The sequence below is a fragment of the Lathyrus oleraceus genome, chromosome 7 (assembly GCF_024323335.1).
Source record: "Lathyrus oleraceus cultivar Zhongwan6 chromosome 7, CAAS_Psat_ZW6_1.0, whole genome shotgun sequence".
In the NCBI taxonomy this organism is placed as follows: domain Eukaryota; kingdom Viridiplantae; phylum Streptophyta; class Magnoliopsida; order Fabales; family Fabaceae; genus Lathyrus; species Lathyrus oleraceus.
Window position 1 is genome coordinate 490727604 of NC_066585.1, and position 17940 is coordinate 490745543.

General features: G+C 36.5%; 1 protein-coding gene across 1 annotated transcript; it reads right to left on the bottom strand.

The window, feature by feature from the left end:
* Positions 1-1934: 1934 nt before the first annotated feature.
* On the bottom strand, positions 1935-4264 carry LOC127105852 (protein MAIN-LIKE 2-like). The gene is made up of 3 exons (XM_051043061.1): positions 3325-4264; positions 3150-3240; positions 1935-3065 (listed from the first exon to the last, which is right to left on the bottom strand). Exons 1-3 carry the CDS (start codon positions 3990-3992, stop codon positions 1992-1994), a joined length of 1833 nt encoding a protein of 610 aa, XP_050899018.1. The 5' UTR covers positions 3993-4264; the 3' UTR covers positions 1935-1991.
* Positions 4265-17940: the final 13676 nt, after the last annotated feature.

Consider the following 17940-nt stretch of genomic DNA (forward strand, 5'->3'; position numbering starts at 1 on the left):
TGTTGTCTTTACCTATGCCAGCGCCAGATTAGAGGGCGCTTTAAAGCGCTGTTATAGGCCAAAAAAAGCGCCCTCTTTTCCCTTATTTGGCGTAGTGATCTTCGGATACACCCCAAATAATATTCGGAGATGCACCTCCATACCAGATTTTGACAAAAATGGAGTATGTGGCTGATTATGAGGGTTTATGTGATTTTAGGTGTGTCCAGAGAGGCATCTCTGGACATAGGAAAGGTATTTTTGAGTTTACAAAGGCATGGGGCGCACCCTATGGGATGGAAAGAGTATTTTCCATAATTCAAACATACATAATCAAATGGCTCAGAAATAATAAGTATTTCTTTTTATGCGGTAAGAAGCCCAAAAATTGATGATTATGAAACACAACATTATTTGACAAAGCGCTTGATATACCTAACCAATTCGAAATACAATATCAAACACTCTCACACCATCGAAGATAAGTATTTTGAGTTTTCTTCAACCCTACACCCATGAAGAGAAAGAGAAGACTCGCCATTAATGAAATCACATTAAATCGGGTTTGTCTTTGTCAAAATCCAGTATTGAAAAATTATTTAAGAGAAAAAAGAAACTTTTAAAGAGGTTTATTCGTCTCACACTATATCCTAAATGAGTAATGGGTCCTCCAACTCGGTCTTCGTCAACAACATGTATTTTTTTTAATGAAAAAAATCTCGCTATGATCAAGCTTTCAGGTAGGGATGTACATGAGTTGGGTAAATCCACCAAATCCGATCAAACTCACCCAAACCGATCTAAATAAGTGGGTTTGAAGGTGTCAGTGGGTCAATATGGGTTTTGAAAATGAAAAAGTATTTAAAATAAGGGAATTTGCTAATGCATCCTATATATTACTAGGGCGCCACATGAAAATACAAAAATCCTTCATCGACCAATTGGATTGGCGCCCCCTCTTAAAAATTGCAAGGAGGCGCCAATTGGATTGGCTAGGGCAGGTGCCCTAGCCAATCCAATTGGCGCCTATGTGTAATTTTTAAGAGGGGGCGCCAATCCAATTGGCGCCTCCCTTAAAAAAACCTCAAATGGAAAAACTTCCAACATGAAAGTTGTAGATCTTTTCAAGACAATGAATTTGGATATAAATTTTGCAACATTTGGATTTGTTTTGAGAAAGTTATGGGCAGTTGAAGTTGGACTTCTGAGTTTTTCAACTAGTATCTGAGTCATAATGTTTTGTATTATTGCATGTGTTTCTTTTAGGAATATGAATTTTTGTCCAACATAACATTTGAAGTAGACATCTTAAATTTTCCAATGCACTTGGTCCCACATCAAAATAATTAAAAATGAGTGAGTTATGTCCCTGCGAACTTGACCCAAAATTAGGGTTTCTGTCAAAACAAGTGTATGTGAATTTTGCCAAAAGGGACCAACTTCAAGCCCTTTAGTTTGAATGATAAAAGCCTCAAATGACAAAACCTTCAACATAAAAGTTGTAGATCTTTTCAAGATAATGAATTTGGACTAAAGTTTTGCATCATTTGCAATTTTTATGAGAAAGGTATGGGCACCTGAACTTGGACTCTTTGACATTTTAACTGTTATCTGAGTCATAATGTTTTGTATTATTGCATGTGTTTCTTTTATGAATATGAATTTTTGTCCAACATAACATTTGAAGTAGACATCTTAAATTTTCCAATTCACTTGGTCCCACCTCAAAATAATTAAAAATGAGTGAGGTAGGTCCTTGCGAACTTGACCCAAAATTAGGGTTTCTGTCAAAATATGTGTATGTGAATTTTGCCAAAAGGGACCAAATTCAAGCCCTTCAACATAACAATAAGAAGTCCTTGAATTAGGGTTTCTGACCTATAAATTTTTGTTTTATGATATGTGTTTATTTTAGAATTATGAAAGAAACTTAATGTTTGGAGAATACACAAAGATAAATTTGACATAATACGAATTGATATTAATAAAATTTGGATTTTACACAATGAATCCTAATGGTGATGACCGGGATCACCTAACCGACCTCCGGTCCCACATCCCCTAGCTACCCTAACCCTTGGCCCTAACCCACGTTGACGATTCTGCACCGGTGTTTGTTCATCTGATGGTCCAGGAGCGTCATTACCGCCTACAGGAGAAGGTCCGTTGAGGTATTCAGCCAACTCAGCATAGTCTTCAGTATTCAATGATGGTGTACCGGCGTAGCTGAGCTCATGACCCATGCCAGAGAAGTTGGGGTGTGGTTGACTCATGGATGGGCGACCAGGACGGTTGAAGGGGGACATGGGTGACAATGATGGGTCTAGGAAAGGTTGGAAAGGTTGTTGGGGTGTTTGGAAGAGATATGGTTGTGGGATGTTTTGGTATTGTGATGTTTGGGGTTCTTGGCTACGGTAGGTGATGGGGCGGTTAGTGTTTTGGGTAAGGCGACTTTGGTAGGGTGATGGTGTGGGTGCGAAGCGATGTTCGGTCGAAGGTTGATGGTCCATTTGTTGGTGGTGGTATGGGGGATGTTCTTGGTTTTGGGGTTGGGTGAATGGCATGTTTTGGTTGTATGTTTGTGTGTTTGTGGAACGGAAAGTTTGTCGGATAGGTGGTTGTGAGTAATCGGGCTGAGAATGTTGTTGGGGGTTAGATGTTGAGCCTTCTTGTGTGTAACTTGTCTGGCGTGGGTCGTAGAGGTACATATCATCGGCGATGAATTGAAATCCAACTGATCTATACCAAGCCATATAAGTACGACTTGGTTTTACCTCATTTGGCATGACTGCGTCAGTTAAGACATGGTCATGACGGTGCTTCCACTTGCGACACTCTGATCTTGCGAATTGTTGCCAAGGGTTGTAGTTCCATTGGTCGTTCACTTTACGCATATGCCATTCTCCTAGGCTAGCTGGGGGATCTGGGATATTCTGGACCATACCAAACTGCAGCTTCACACGATCGGTGTTGTGCAGCTCCACTGTTGTGAACCGTATTATTGGTGTGCATGTTGTCCATACGGCTGCGTCTTCAGGGTTGATCTGATGCTCATGATCCATATTAAGGTATGGACGCCAAATGAACTGAAATGTTAAAGACAATAGGATTTAAATGAATGTAGAAAAAGTCAATATAATATGAAGAAATAATGTAATTATTTTGCTTACGTCTGCCGGTCGAAGGTGATCCAAAAGGTTGCGATATTGAGTAATACAGTGTCTCGGACATCTACTGTAATTCATACCGCGTGCCGACCATCTACACCAAAAAGTTAAAATAAATTAGTTATGGGTAATAAACTGTAAGGAAGGAAGTAAAGATATAGCAATTTAAACAACTTACTTTTTTGCATATGGAAAAGTGAAGGGGTTGCTATTGACCGGTGCTAGAGACGGTAGTCTTGACCATCCCCATGCTTGTAGCAAAACAGCACATCCAGAAAATGTAGAAGTATCTTTGTGGCAGTTTTTGCACAAAGAACTATACAGATAGGCTAGACATGCGGATCCCCAACTATAACTACCTATTCTATCTATATGTCTAAGTAAAGGTAAGTACATAATATGCATGCTAGAACCACTACCTTCGGGAAATAAAAAGGATCCTAGTAACAACATAATGTAACACCTAGTTTTGATGATTCGAGCATCTTCGGTAGAATGCTCATCTAAATAAAAACTATTATAATATGACTTTAGGCGTGATAGTAGTATACCTTGTCCCCTAGCATTATCATCTAACAAATCAACGTTTAAAAGCTCCATGCAAATTGAATTTGGAAAGTTGGTCTTACCATTAACAGCTTTGCCTTCAATTCGTAGTCCTAAAAGCATGTAGACGTCTTCTAACGTCACGGTACACTCACCGGTTGGAAACCAAAATGTGTGTGTCTCTGGCCTCCATCTTTCGCATAAGGCTAGAATGAATTTGTTATCTATAGACCAAGACATAATTTTGCTAAGGTGACCAAAACCGGCGAGTTCAACATAAGGTTGAATCATCGGGTCCATTGGGACAAATTCGTGGACTCGAGTGCGAAACCTTGAGACATCCTATAATAGAAATAATGTAACACTTGACTAAGTCGGTATTTCAAAATAAAATGGGGTTGGTGGAGATGAAACATAAAAAAGAAGTACACGAAAAAACTTACGTATGTCGCGATGTTTGCAACTGTTCCTCTGTGTGCTTCGCCCATTGTGAGTAAAGACATATTGTTGGGGAGTTGGTGTAGATGAAAATGGAAAAGAAGTAATGTAGATGAAGTAGTGAGAAATGTAGATGAGGTAGTGAGAATGTTTGTGTGGAAGAATTGTTGAAGGAGTGGATCAATTTATAGGCAAATGGAGGAGTGCATGAAAAAATGTGTTTGCATGGTGTCTCCACCTCATTTGGCGACCATGTACAATTTTAAGGAGGGGGCGCCATTCAAATTGGCGACACCATAGGGTACATGCATGCAAGGCTAGTTCTGAATGCATGGTTTCGAGGACTGACTACATGGGGGCGCTATTCAAATTGGCGACCATGTACAAGCCATAAAGGTAGGCGCCAAACCAATTGGCGCCACCTTCTGCATGTCTGACACGTGGCATTGTTGTCTCCTGCATGCTTAACAAAACACTTATGGTTGGCTTGCATGATTGACACGTCATCTCTGACCATCTTAGGTGTCCGACACGTGTCTGTTTTGTCTCCTGTATGCTGATGACTACCTTCTTGATAGCTTGCCTGGCTGACACATCAACTCATACTGTCTTGCAGGATTGACACATCATCTCAGACACGTGGCTCTCTACTATCCTGCATGCTGAATACTCACTTTTGTCTTGCATGACAGACACATCAACTCTTGACTACCTAGCATGCTTGACACATCAAGTCACACTGTATTGCATGACAGACACCTCATCTATGAAATTACTTGCATGCTTGACACGGTATCTCAGACTTGCTTCAATGTGAGACACTGATACCATCTATTTAAGTGTCTTACTATCATATTCATCTGCACTTGCAAAATCCTTTTCATCTTCACTCACATTCATCTTCACTCACATTCATCTTCACTCACATTAATACTTATCATCTGCAAAATACCTAGCATCTTCACTCACATTCATCTGCACTTGCAAAATAGTTTTCATCTCCAAAATGTCATCTTCATCATTATACAGTATCAACGTTCACTGCAACGGTGAAACTTTTGAGTCTGAGATTCATGGTTTTTGTTTTAAAAACACTGATACCATTAGAGTCACGATGAAGAGAAATGCAACCTTTTTGCATTTCAAAAAAAGAATACAATCCTTCATAGCATCAGGTAATGTGTCAAAGATGACATATCAGAATCCTATATTTTTTGAGAATGGTCAATGCAAGTTTTTCCCCCTAAAGATACGAGACGATGAAGATGTTGAAAGCATGTTTCTTAGTCATGAACATTCAGGCATGGATTGTATCGAGTTGTACATTACTCTACAGCCATGTATACCGTCTCAACAGTCTCAACTAACAGATCAGGATCCAGCTGGCGGAGATGCTGCAGATGATGCACAATGGTCAGATGAACTCAACCCAGAAGCAGAAGTAGAGGTCGACGTTATTGATGAAGAAGAAGAGGAGACTGAGATACAGGTTGATCACATCCTGAATAACGACGATGAAGATGAGGCTCAACCACCACCAATACCTCCTACTCATGCCTATATTCCTCCTCAACATATGACAAATATGGCTCTTAACGACGATGAAATGTCCGACAGTGTCTTCTATAATCCGTATCCGAGACCAGTAGGCGAATTAAAGGTGGGAGACATGTTTCGTACCAAAGAGGAATGTGTCTTGGCAATCAAAAAATACCACATGAACAACTTTGCTGACTTTACGGTGAAACGCACTGATTCTAGAAGGTATGTTATCGAATGTCGTAACATGCTTTGTAAATTTCGTTTGGCTGCATCTTACAAGAAGAAAAATGACTCTTGGGAGATCGCTTCAATAGACCCACCACACAGTTGCGTCGCAACAACGGTTGAACAAGATCACCGTAAACTGAGCACAACTTTGATATGTCGAGACATTCTGCCATTGGTAAATAAAGACCCATCAGTGAAGGTGAGTATAACTATATCCCATATCCGAACAACATATAATTATACTCCATCTTACAAGAAAGCATGGATTGCGAGGACAAAGGCTGTTGAGCAGGTTTTCGGAAACTGGGAGGACTCATTCAAGGAATTACCACGGTTTTTATGGGCACTAAAAACTTATGTCCCAGGAACTGTGGCAATTCTGGAGACAGTGCCAGCAATGATGCCAGACGGAACCTGTGCTACAGGTAATAGAATATTTCACCGTCTCTTTTGGGCATTTGACCCGTGCATCAGAGGTTTCGCTTTCTGCAAACCTCTCCTACAAATTGATGGCACTTGGTTATACGGAAAATATAAGGGTACGTTGCTCATGGCAGTTGCACAAGACGGTAACAACAATGTATTTCCCATTGCCTTTGCTCTTGTTGAAGGTGAAGCGGCTGGTGGATGGGGTTTCTTTCTTCGACATCTCAGAACGCATGTCGCTCCACAAGCCAATCTATGTTTGATTTCTGATAGACATGCTGCCATCGAAAGTGCCTACAACAACCATGACAACGGATGGCATGATCCTCCTTCTACACATGTCTACTGTATCAGACACATTGCACAAAACTTCATGCGTGCTATAAAAGATAAGAATCTTCGCAAGAAGGTGGTGAATGCTGGGTATGCTTTAACTCAACCGTCTTTTCAATATTATTGTGATGAGATTCGTCTGTCTAATGAAGACGCGGGGAGATGGATAAATAACATCCCAGTTGAGCAGTGGACAAGAGCATTTGACGGTGGTCGTCGATGGGGCCACATGACAACAAACATTGTGGAATGCATGAACGGGGTTTTCAAAGGAATTCGAAACCTGCCGATAACCGCCTTGGTAAGATCAACCTATTATAGGTTGGCTTCTATGTTCGCAACCAGAGGTGAAAGATGGAGTGCAGTGTTAATGTCTGGACAAGTATTCAGTGAGTGTTGCATGAAGGTCATGAAAGAGGAGAGCATCAAAGCTACGACACACGCTGTAACAGTGTTTGACCGTCAAAGACAAAATTTCAGCGTCCAGGAAACAATGGGCAACAGCGACGGGAGACCAAACTTAGCCTACGCGGTTAAACTACACAGAAGTTGGTGCGATTGTGGAAAATTTCAGGCCTTCCGCATACCTTGCTCCCATGTCATTGCAGCATGCGCTTATACTCGTCAAGACGCTTACACCCATTTATCTGATGTGTACAAGGCAAACACCATCATGAACGTATATAGTCAAAGCTTTTCAGTACTACCAATGGAGGATTACTGGCCTCCATATGAAGGAGATATTGTTTGGCACAATGAAGAGATGCGTAGAAAGAAGAAAGGAAGGCCAAACAGCACACGTATCAGAACAGAGATGGATTCCACAGATAAAATGATAAGATTATGTAGTATCTGTCGTCAACCAGGACACAACAAAAATAACTGTCCCAATCAAGGAGCATCATCTAGATCTTAAGATTTTTGTAACATTTTATCTAGACCTTAAGCTTTTTGTAACATTTTATCTTGCTCTTATGTTTTTTGTAACATTGTATTTCTGTAACAATCAATCAATATATATCATTAAGTTCTTGTTACAACGAGTTTCATAACCAACATCAGTACAAAACATCTGAAAACATAAATAATTCTAACTGATTACAACAATCAAATTAATGTCGTCTCGACCAAACATCATTTCCCTAGCATCCTTATCAGTCTTCATTCGCACCCAACCAAAGATACTGTCAAGTCTCTCAATACTTCTGATTTTTTCCCCTTCTGGTATTTTCCCGTCTAACCATCGAACCAGCTCCCTCTTCAGTTGATCTAACGTGGTGATGTTCCAAAACAGCATCAGCAATTGAGGTTTGTCTCTCGCATAAATCACCTTACCGTATCGGCGACGAACACCAAACATGATAGGCAAATGATTATATGAGTTGTGGAACAATAGGTCACACAACACATCTATTTATAAGACAAAAAAGGCATTTTATGAGGGACTCGCCAATTGAGTTGGCGCCTCCTTTTAAAACATACACATAGGCGCCAATTGGATTGGCTAGGGCACCTACCCTAGCCTAGGGCACCTGCCCTAGCCTAGGGCACCTGCCCTAGCCAATCCAACTGGCGCCTCCATTCAAGTTTTAACAACAGTCGCCATATGAGCAACTTTCATGTTCATCAAAAATCCATTTGAAACTTGGAAGCTCATCATTCATTTCAAAACATTATAGATCATTTTGACAGAAACCCTAATTTTAGGTCAACTTCGCAGGGACCTAACTCACTCATTTTTAATTATTTTGAGGTGGGACCAAGTGCATTAGAAAATTTAAGATGTCTACTTCAAATGTTATGTTGGACAAAATTTCATAACTCTAAAAGAAACACATGAAATAATGCAAGACATTATAGGTCAGATTACAGTTGAAACCCTAATTTTTAGTCAAGTTCGCAAGGACCTACCTCACTCATTTTTAATTATTTTGAGGTGGGACCAAGTGCATTGGAAAATTTAATATGTCTACTTCAAATGTTATGTTGGACAAAATTTCATAACTCTAAAAGAAACACATGAAATAATGCAAGACACTATAGGTCAGATTACAGTTGAAAAACTCAGAAGTCCAACTTCAACTGCCCATAACTTTCTCATAAAAAATCCAAATGATGCAAAATTTATATCCAAATTCATTGTCTTGAAAAGATCTACAACTTTCATGTTGAAGGTTTTTTCATTTGAGGCTTTTTTAAGGGAGTCGCCAATTGGATTGGCGCCTCCTTGTAATTTTTAAGAGGGGTCGCCAATCCAATTGGCGCCTCCTCCTAAAAGTGGGGTAGATTGGGAAATTTTTTGAAACCTGGATTATTTTGGGAAATTAATTGAAAATGTGGGGTATATTGGTAAAAAATCCGTTAGTTTGTATATTGTAAAGAAAGAGAAGAATCAATAATTTTTTAATACATGAAAATTCTATTTGCTTAACAAATACATATTTACCCTAAAAAAGAGACATATGTATTAAAAATTTAAATTCTATTTGTTTTCTAAAGTTTACATATATATATATATATATATATATATATATATATATATATATATATATATATATATATATATACTAAATTGTCCATACTGATTATGAAACATCTATCAGATTTTAAATTTTTTTTTGTCATTCCATACTATTGGCTAATGTAATTTAAATAAGTTTAATTGTAATTTTGGTCCTCTTATTTTGTCTTTTTTTTATTTCCTATTTTAAAAATAACGATTTTGATCCTTTTTTAACTTTTTTGTTGGATTTTAGTCTCCTTTCCAATTTGAAACTTATTTTTAATAACGTGACGCTATTTCTGATGACGTGTAATTTACTCTTTGATCAAATATAGTTCCACGTCATTTTTGTCCATTTAAAATTAAATTACTTCTTTAAGTTTAATAATAATTCAATTATCTTATCTATTTTAATAAATAATCCAATTAGAAATCACAATAAGAAAAACGTTAAAGAAAATCTTCAGTCACTCTCTTCCTCTCTCATAGATATGAACATGAACTATAAGTATAGAAATTGAAATTCTCATTGTAAATCTACTCGTTTTCTGAAGCCGTCATTGGAAATCTACCCCTTGGTCTCTCATCTCGAAAATGACAACCCCAACTTATGTTTCGAGGTATGTATGGTCGCTCATCTCTGAAATGGAAAACCCAACTCGTTGGTCGCTTTCATCTGATTCATTTGATGATTATGAAATGTGATTTTTCTTATAGTTGTTGTATTTATCGCTCATTCTGAACATTTGTTTATATTTGTTATTTTTTAATGTCGTGGTCCCTGATTTATTCATTCTAAAATGTTGTTACATTTATAATATGTTGGACGTTTGAGTTGATCTTATTCGTTTAAGTTACACGTTTAAGGTTATAATGATTCTGAAATATGATTTTGCTTAGGGTTGTGATTTTGCATTAATGTTGTGGTCCCTGATTCGCTCATTATGAATATTTGTTTATGTTATGGGATTTGTTTATGTTGTGGTCCTTGAAGTGTTAATGTGTTGTGGTCTTTGAAATGTTAATGTGTTGTGGTCCCTGTTTTGTTAATGTTGTGGTCCCTAAATTGATAATGCTTGTAATTTGTTTATGTTCTATTGTAGGTCATATGATACCCAAGTTTTCAGACTTAGAGTACACCATCAGAGACATTTAGTACATAATACATTAAAGTTGTATGTTGATGTGCTTGTTTTTGAAATGAATTGGGATTGGGATGTGAAATTAATGTCCTATATGCAAATTGAAGAATTAATCAAAGGTGAAGGCTATTGTAATATAAAGTGTTTATGATATTGGAATCCTAACTTTTATTTTTCTCGTGGACTTCAGCCTTTGAATAATGACAATGATGTGTTAAGGTTCATGGAAGATATTAGAGGATTTTTAGTCATTGACGTTTATGCTGAACACATAGTTGAAGAAATTAATATTAAAGATATTATTTATGAGGAGGTTAATGGCGAAGATGCAAATGTTGAGGGAGCAAAGGAAGAAGTTAATAATGAGGGAGAAAATGAAAAAGAAAATGCGGAGGGAGCAAATGAAGAAGTTAATAATGAGGGAGAAAATGAAGAAGCAAATGTTGAAGATTCAAAGGAAGAGAGTGAAACAGATCCTGGTTATAACATTACCAGTGAGGATGACAAGGAAGGTGATAAAGATGACATTGATGAGTTGAACTTAGGTCCTAATGTTGGTGTTGGTTGGAAGACAATCATCCCTAAGGCTACAATTGAATAACCTTAAAGCTTAGATGATATTTTTGATAATGATAGTTGTGATTCATATGTACTTCACACTCCACCCGATAGTGATGTTGAAGCTGATATGGAAAGGTTTCCGACATTTAAGGAAACTACAAAACTTGAAGTAAGGGTGATGTTCAAGGATAAATCTTAAATCAAAGACGCCATAAAGGAGTATGAAATGGAGAAAAAGAAGAATCTTGTGTTCAAGAAAAATGACAAGAAGAGAATGATAGTTAAATGTATAGAAGTTTGTCCATTTTATATTAGGTTTAGTATGAGGACTACCAACCAATTTTGGCAACTTGTTAGCTTCACTGATCGACATAGTTGTCATAAGACAACCAAGAATAGACAAGCAATCGTCGAAAGGACTTTTTTTTGGGGAAATTTGTTAGCTGGGATTTTTTTACCAGAGGAAAAGCCTCATCAAACAAGGGTAAAGGAGAAAATCTTGGTTCAACCAGAATCTGGACTTAGTGAAATCTTCGGATGTTGCAAGAGACATTTTAATTATGTGATAGCATCGACCGCGTAGGTCTTACGATAGTGGAAAATCGATTTACAAGGCAGTTATTTGGATGCATAATGTCACGTTCGAATATTAATAACTGCCTGTAGATCTCCTTCTAAAGGAACATGGAGAAAGCACAAAGATAGGTTGCATGCAAGGCTTTACATGGATAAATCTGAAGATAGAAACGTTTATTTCATACTTGTATATATAGGAGTTCATTACGTTGAATTAGTGGTGTTCATTGTATTACAAAAATCTCACTAAAAACTCAAAGTATCAGCATACAGAGAAACGACTGAATAACTGAGAGAATTTAAGAACTAATGAATTATCAACCTTTTACTTTGAATGCAGAGTTTCTAGTCTTGTTGTTTCACTTTGCTTTATTTCATTTACTTTTAGCATTTCTAGTTTTTATCTTTTCTTTTCTACACTTTTGGAATAGTTGAAGTCGACATCTTTTGTTCATACGGTCGCCTAAGTCCCTATTTTTTCAACCTAGTCGAAAACAATCATTTTAACATAAGAGAATAAAAATGAAGTGGTTATTTGGCACTATGTCCTAGGATTCACTGGTTGATCCTGCAAGTAAGCCTCAATTTGGAGACCAACGATTGTTTACCATTTTTCAGCGTAAACATGTTCTTATTCTTCTTTGTTAACCTTAGATATATTCGAGGGACCTTTGATATTGGTCTCGTCTTTTGTTTTCGTTTCACCTGCAACAAAAATATACATGAAGTTGAAGGAATGAAGAAGGGAGAAATAATAAAAATAATAATTAATTGGTATGTACCTGCTTTCTTCTCAGAATTTTCTTGCAAAGTGGAAAAGGCGATCAATAGTCTTTTTTGAAATTTTTGTTTGGAAAAACTAGTTTGAAAGTGGTGCGACCACCAACCATCAAACTCCACCGTGGAGTAGAATCTAGGACGTGTTGTCGAGCGAACACCATGAAATCCTTGTACTCCAGAGCAGAAATTTTCCCTTCCGACCAAAGTTGTCATTCTACAAAGTATAGAGCGACCTTGGCAGCATTTGGCTGAGACCAAATTTCCTAGCCACTATATTGGGTTGGTAGCCAATGAACCCAAAGCCAACAATCCCCGTCTCAATTCAAGTGGAGAGAAGTGTAGGAGTTAAAAAAGCTGCCCAAACAGAGTTTGACATTGCAGCAGCCAAGGGAGTTACACCAGGAAATCTGTTTCGAAACCAAGTTGGGCCAACACATCTATCCACAAAATGGGCCATGGTCGAAACGAAGGTTTTTGACTCAAGGAAAAAGTTAATATAATTCAAGAAAATTATTTATGAGAGAGTATCATATGGAGTGGTTATGGAAAGTCTAGTGCCTTCGATGATCCTACAGTCATTTTCTTTCATCAAAGCTTTTGAACTGGTTATGTGTAGCTTTGGCTTAAATGTGGCATTCAACCAAAGATGTAAAATCCAGAAGGGACAATAAATAAGGTATTTTTTATTGGTTTCAGGGAGATGTCTGAGTTTTTAGTAAACACTACCTATAAATTGATACAAAGTGGCTAAGAGTAACTTACTAGGGAAATCCTTTGACCCTCGTGGAGTTGGATTGCTAAGGGGATATATTTTTTGGTTATTTGTAATGAACTGGAACAAAAGAAAAAGTAAGAAAGCCAAAGAGTCGGAAAAGCTATATGTTCTTGGTCGGAGACCTCTTTATTCTTTCTCTTATGATGATCGAAGATGTAGTTTTTAAAGTTTGTACGCTCAAAGACGAACTCATTATCGGTTTCTATTATGGGAGTGAAGGTTTCACCTATAAGGTAAAGCCCCGTGATAACTGTTATGTTGAACAGAGTCGGCGTAAGCATTCCACGAGAAAATTGAATTGTGTTGGTCGAACCTACCCAAAAGAAGATCGACACAAGTAACATGGAAGGGTTATACCTAGGGTCAGTTCTAGAAATATGGATTATGTCTAAGATACATAGATCTTCCCATTGTTTTTTCCTAATAATTTGGAACCTGTCGAGCCAAGCTATCTACTCTTTATTTTGAGATGGGGATGCTTATCTGAAAACACGCATATGTGTTTCCACGAAGGATAGGTCGGGGGAGAGTTCTTCGAACGCAGAAGGCATCACAATAGGGTGACATAGGAAGAAGTCTTTTACCTTCCCAGATTGTGACTTAGCCATCGGAAACAGTCCTAAAAACGCCAAAAGTTTATCAAAAAGGGAGAAAGGGATGAGTACCTATTTAGCCCATATGGAGATTTTTTCTTTGGCCATTGGTGGTTCAGGTACAAAATATCTTCTATCGTTATCTTCTGATGACAGAATCATGAATGCCAAAGGATTTTTGTCGGTGTCTAGTTTGTAAGATGAAATGGAAGTTGCCATTTTTGAATTTGAGAAGCTTGATACGAGAAAAGTTCTTTCTATATTTAAAATGATGGAGTGAGAGTGAAGAAGATGGAAATAAAGTATGAATGAAGTATCTATAGAAGTGGTGATCCTTCCATTAACAAACATATGGCAGGCACGTGTTTGAGGTAAGACGTTTTATTTCTCAAAGAAGTGGGAGAGTTGATAGAAGTTGAGAAGTTGGTGAAATCGTGCAAACCCATGATCTCCTAGGAAATAGGAGTACTGATGGAATTTTGAGGAAATCTTTTGGAAAATGATAACTTACATTAACGATGTAATGATGACACTAACATCAGCGAGATGATTAGAACAGTGTCGAAAATAAAATCAAAAATGTTATTTTTCTCCTTTTGATTAAAAGGAAAGTCGAAACATGGCATTTTGGGGGATAATTTGTTACCTCGAATTTTCGACACAAACCTTTATCAAGATTTAATAATTTTGAAGATTGTTTAATAATTTAAGTCTTCAACTTAGGTTGCAATGGTTATTCGAACATACAGTCAAAATTAGTGGTTCTTCGACGAGGCATATCCATCGAATGATATTAATGACCATGATCGAGATTCTAACCATTTAGTTAAAGATCGAAAATTGTTAGTTTTTGGACTTAGGGAATTTTAAAGTTCTAAAAATGTTTATTCTCCACGCAGACGAATGAGGTGTAAGTGGATAAGATCAAATAGTTATTTGAGAACACGTGGAAGTCTGTCGAAGATGAAAGTTGCATGGAAACGAAGACGTGACATAATTTGCTTAGTCGACCATTGCATGACGGTTAAGTTAGGACTAGTATATAAGTAGCGATCACTTATAGTTTTAAGCGTCCGCAACTATACACAAATTCTGTAAACTCAAAGTATCTATGTTTGGGAAGAAAAGAGTTGTGAGAATATATGTATTTATGTTCCATTTTATGAATTAAAGTCTTTCTTTTCAAGTCATTTATTGCTTTCCAAAGTTGTTTCTAAGTTTCCTGTCAATTTCGACTTTGATGTTAAATTCATTTCAAACTTATGATTTTCACACAATATGTCATATGATATTTTCGAGTTTAATCCCTTAAGTGAAATCAAATTTGTTTTTGTTTACTAAATTTCATATTAAACAGTCGACAAATAAAGATTCAAAAAACAACTATCTGATTTTTCCGTTTGATACATCAAATAACAATGTTCAAATCAGATACGTATCACAATCCATGTCATCATTAAGCTACTTCAAGACATCATGTATCTCGACACAATCTCAACATTCATCATGTTTATTGAACTATTTTTGATATATTACTAAAAAAAGAGCGGCAACACCATTTCCCTAAGGTACGCACAAGTTACCTACTAGTTGTAAAAACAAAATTAAACAAAAGAGATCTATAAAATTATGTGATAATAAGTGATGATATTCAAGTTATTTGTAGGGCATCATTTTCAAATTACACCGACACCTTACATATGAATTTGACTGTATTATATGTCATCAATTTGTATAGATAATCAATCATTATCTTCAGTGATTTATTTAGACTTTTTAGTAAGAGTGGCCATATAAATTAGACTTTATCATATGTCATCCATTTTTAATCAGTATCTTTCAGCATTCATGCATGCATGCATGGTTTTCATATGTTTAATATTTAAAAGAAAAACTAAAGAGAACGATAAAGACTAATACCTTTATTTAAAAATAACATGACTTTATCAAAAGAAAGAACGAAGCAACGCAGAAATAAAGCTAAGTACTTGGAAATATAAGTAAAATTAGTAAATATGATTCCATCCAAAAATAAATATGATAAAGACGTGAATGAAATGAGGTAACGGTCTTACAGAATATGGTTACAAACCCAAAAAGACAACGAAATGTCTTAACTGAGGTTGAGGTAGGTTTACATACAGAATAGGACTCGACAGAAAACGACAATCAAATAACTACGTAAAGGTAACTCCAACTACCAAAAAGTTAACTTGAATATTAAATTACAATCTTTTAAGTTTTGGAATAAGAATTTATTTATTTATAATTAAAATATATCAGTTAATTTAATTATTTTCTTTAAAAATTTACATAGTAAGTTTAAATATTGTATAATTTTTTGTATAAAAATACTATTTAAATTAGAATTTAATTGAAATATATCCTATAAAGAAATTTTATATTACCAATTAATCATCACAATTAAATTTTTTACAATTATTTAACTTCTATTTTAATCATAATTGTGAAAGTACAGGTCATGCTCCATTGAAATAGAAAAACAAAACTTGAATCACAGAAAAAGAAAAAGAAGATAAAACTTGTATATTTTTGTTTCTCGGTGAATTTGGTAAACAAAACAAGTCCTTATTAATATTTAAATGATTAAATTCAAAAATATCTTGAAATATATTTGTGTGAATTGTAGTTTTTGAACATGTTGTTGTCGAAATCGAAGAGCAATGTTTGAAAGATAATGATCCGAACTTAAGTGAAATTGAAACGTAAAAGCTTTGCAAATAAAGTGACTGAAATCAAAATGCAAAGATTTAAAGGTAAAATGACAGAAAATAACTTGAATGTAAAATTCTTTGAATTCATAAAAGTGGAACGCAACGTACATATTTCCTCACTCGTTTCTCAATACGCAGATACTTTGAGTTTGTAGGATTTTTAGTAGAATTGCGGATCTCTATAACATAAGCAAAACTCTTTTTATATACTAGCCTAAAAATAACTACCCATAATGGTCGACTAGACACAATGCGCAACGTCTCATCCCCGTGCATTTGTTGTTTTCGACGAACTTCCACGTGTCTCTAAATAACAACCTAGTCTTATCCATATCTGATTCATTCGACTGATCAAAATAACCAACCCAATTATTGGAATTTTCACTAAGTTCAGATTTCACATGTTCCCTTGGTCTTTGGCTAGCGTTCAATTGGGAAAAGATAAGTTACCCTTTGGCTTTCCTACTACGTTTTCTGCTCTGGTTCCTTACAAGTAGCTAAGAAATTCATAGCTTTAGCTATTCAGCTTCGTGAGGGTCGAAAGATCTAATTAAGTAAACTCATCTTGACAAACCTTTATCAATCACTTGGCGAAGCTTCCTATAAATTGAAACATCTTCCTGAAACTAATAAGGCGTTATTGCTTTATGGCCTCTTATGGATTCTCCAACTCTGGCTGAACGCCACATTTGAGCCAAAACCTTAAATAACTAAGTCCCAAGCTTTAATAGAACAAATTGGCTGCTGAGCCATCGAAGGCACAAGGCTTGCTTTAACCACCCCTCATGACACCCCCTCACGAATCACATTCATGGAATACATATAACTATTTGTCGAGCCAACCACTTTTGTCTCGACCATGGCTCCTTTCGTGGACCAATGTGTTGGTCCATCTTGGTTCAGAAATAGATTTCTTGGTGTGTCGCCCTTAGTCGCTACCATGTCGAATTCTGTCTGGGAGCCTTTTTTACTCCCACACTCCTATAAACTAGAACCAAAACAGGGACTCCTGGCTATGGCTTTTTTTGGCTATCAACCCAACTTAGCAGCCAGACAATTTGGCTTCAGCCAGTTACTACCATGTTCCCTCTATACTCGAGACACTGGCATTTGCTGGTCTGAGAGAAAATTCAGTATCAAAGACTACACAACTTTCACAATATTTACTCATAACCAAGTCCTTGAACTCACTACTTTCCAATTTCAACAGTCCTTCTACATGATGGTTGAATACCATAACTTGTGGACACAATACTTTGAAGGCCATTTTCCAAAAGAATTTTTTTGAAAAAGATTGTCAATTTCCTTCTCCACCGTCCCAGATCCTCCAGAACAAAAAGGTAGATATTTACCATAAATTTAAAATTCTCATACATCTTTCATCTTCTCACATTTCAATTTCAGGTGAACCTTAAACACAAATTGATACCAATTTCTAAGGACCTTCCGACGCTTAAGAAGTTAAGAAAAATGAAGAGCCTAAGAAAAAGGTAGGTCTTTTCTCATCGAACTATTCTAATCATCGAAGGAATTTTGACATAGTTTTATTCTACATAATCGAAAGTGTGACCCCAATTCGCCAACAACTACCAAACCCCAAAAGGAGAAAAAATTTA

Excerpts from the sequence above, each read along its gene's own strand:
- LOC127105852 (XM_051043061.1), bottom strand. The coding sequence starts at position 3,992 with ATGGACCCGATGATTCAACCTTATGTTGAACTCGCCGGTTTTGGTCAC. Across the intron at positions 3,241-3,324 it reads ACTTTTCCATATGCAAAAAA|ATGGTCGGCACGCGGTATGA; the intron begins GTAAGTTGTTTA and ends TTTTTGGTGTAG. Across the intron at positions 3,066-3,149 it reads ATCACCTTCGACCGGCAGAC|TTCATTTGGCGTCCATACCT; the intron begins GTAAGCAAAATA and ends TTAACATTTCAG.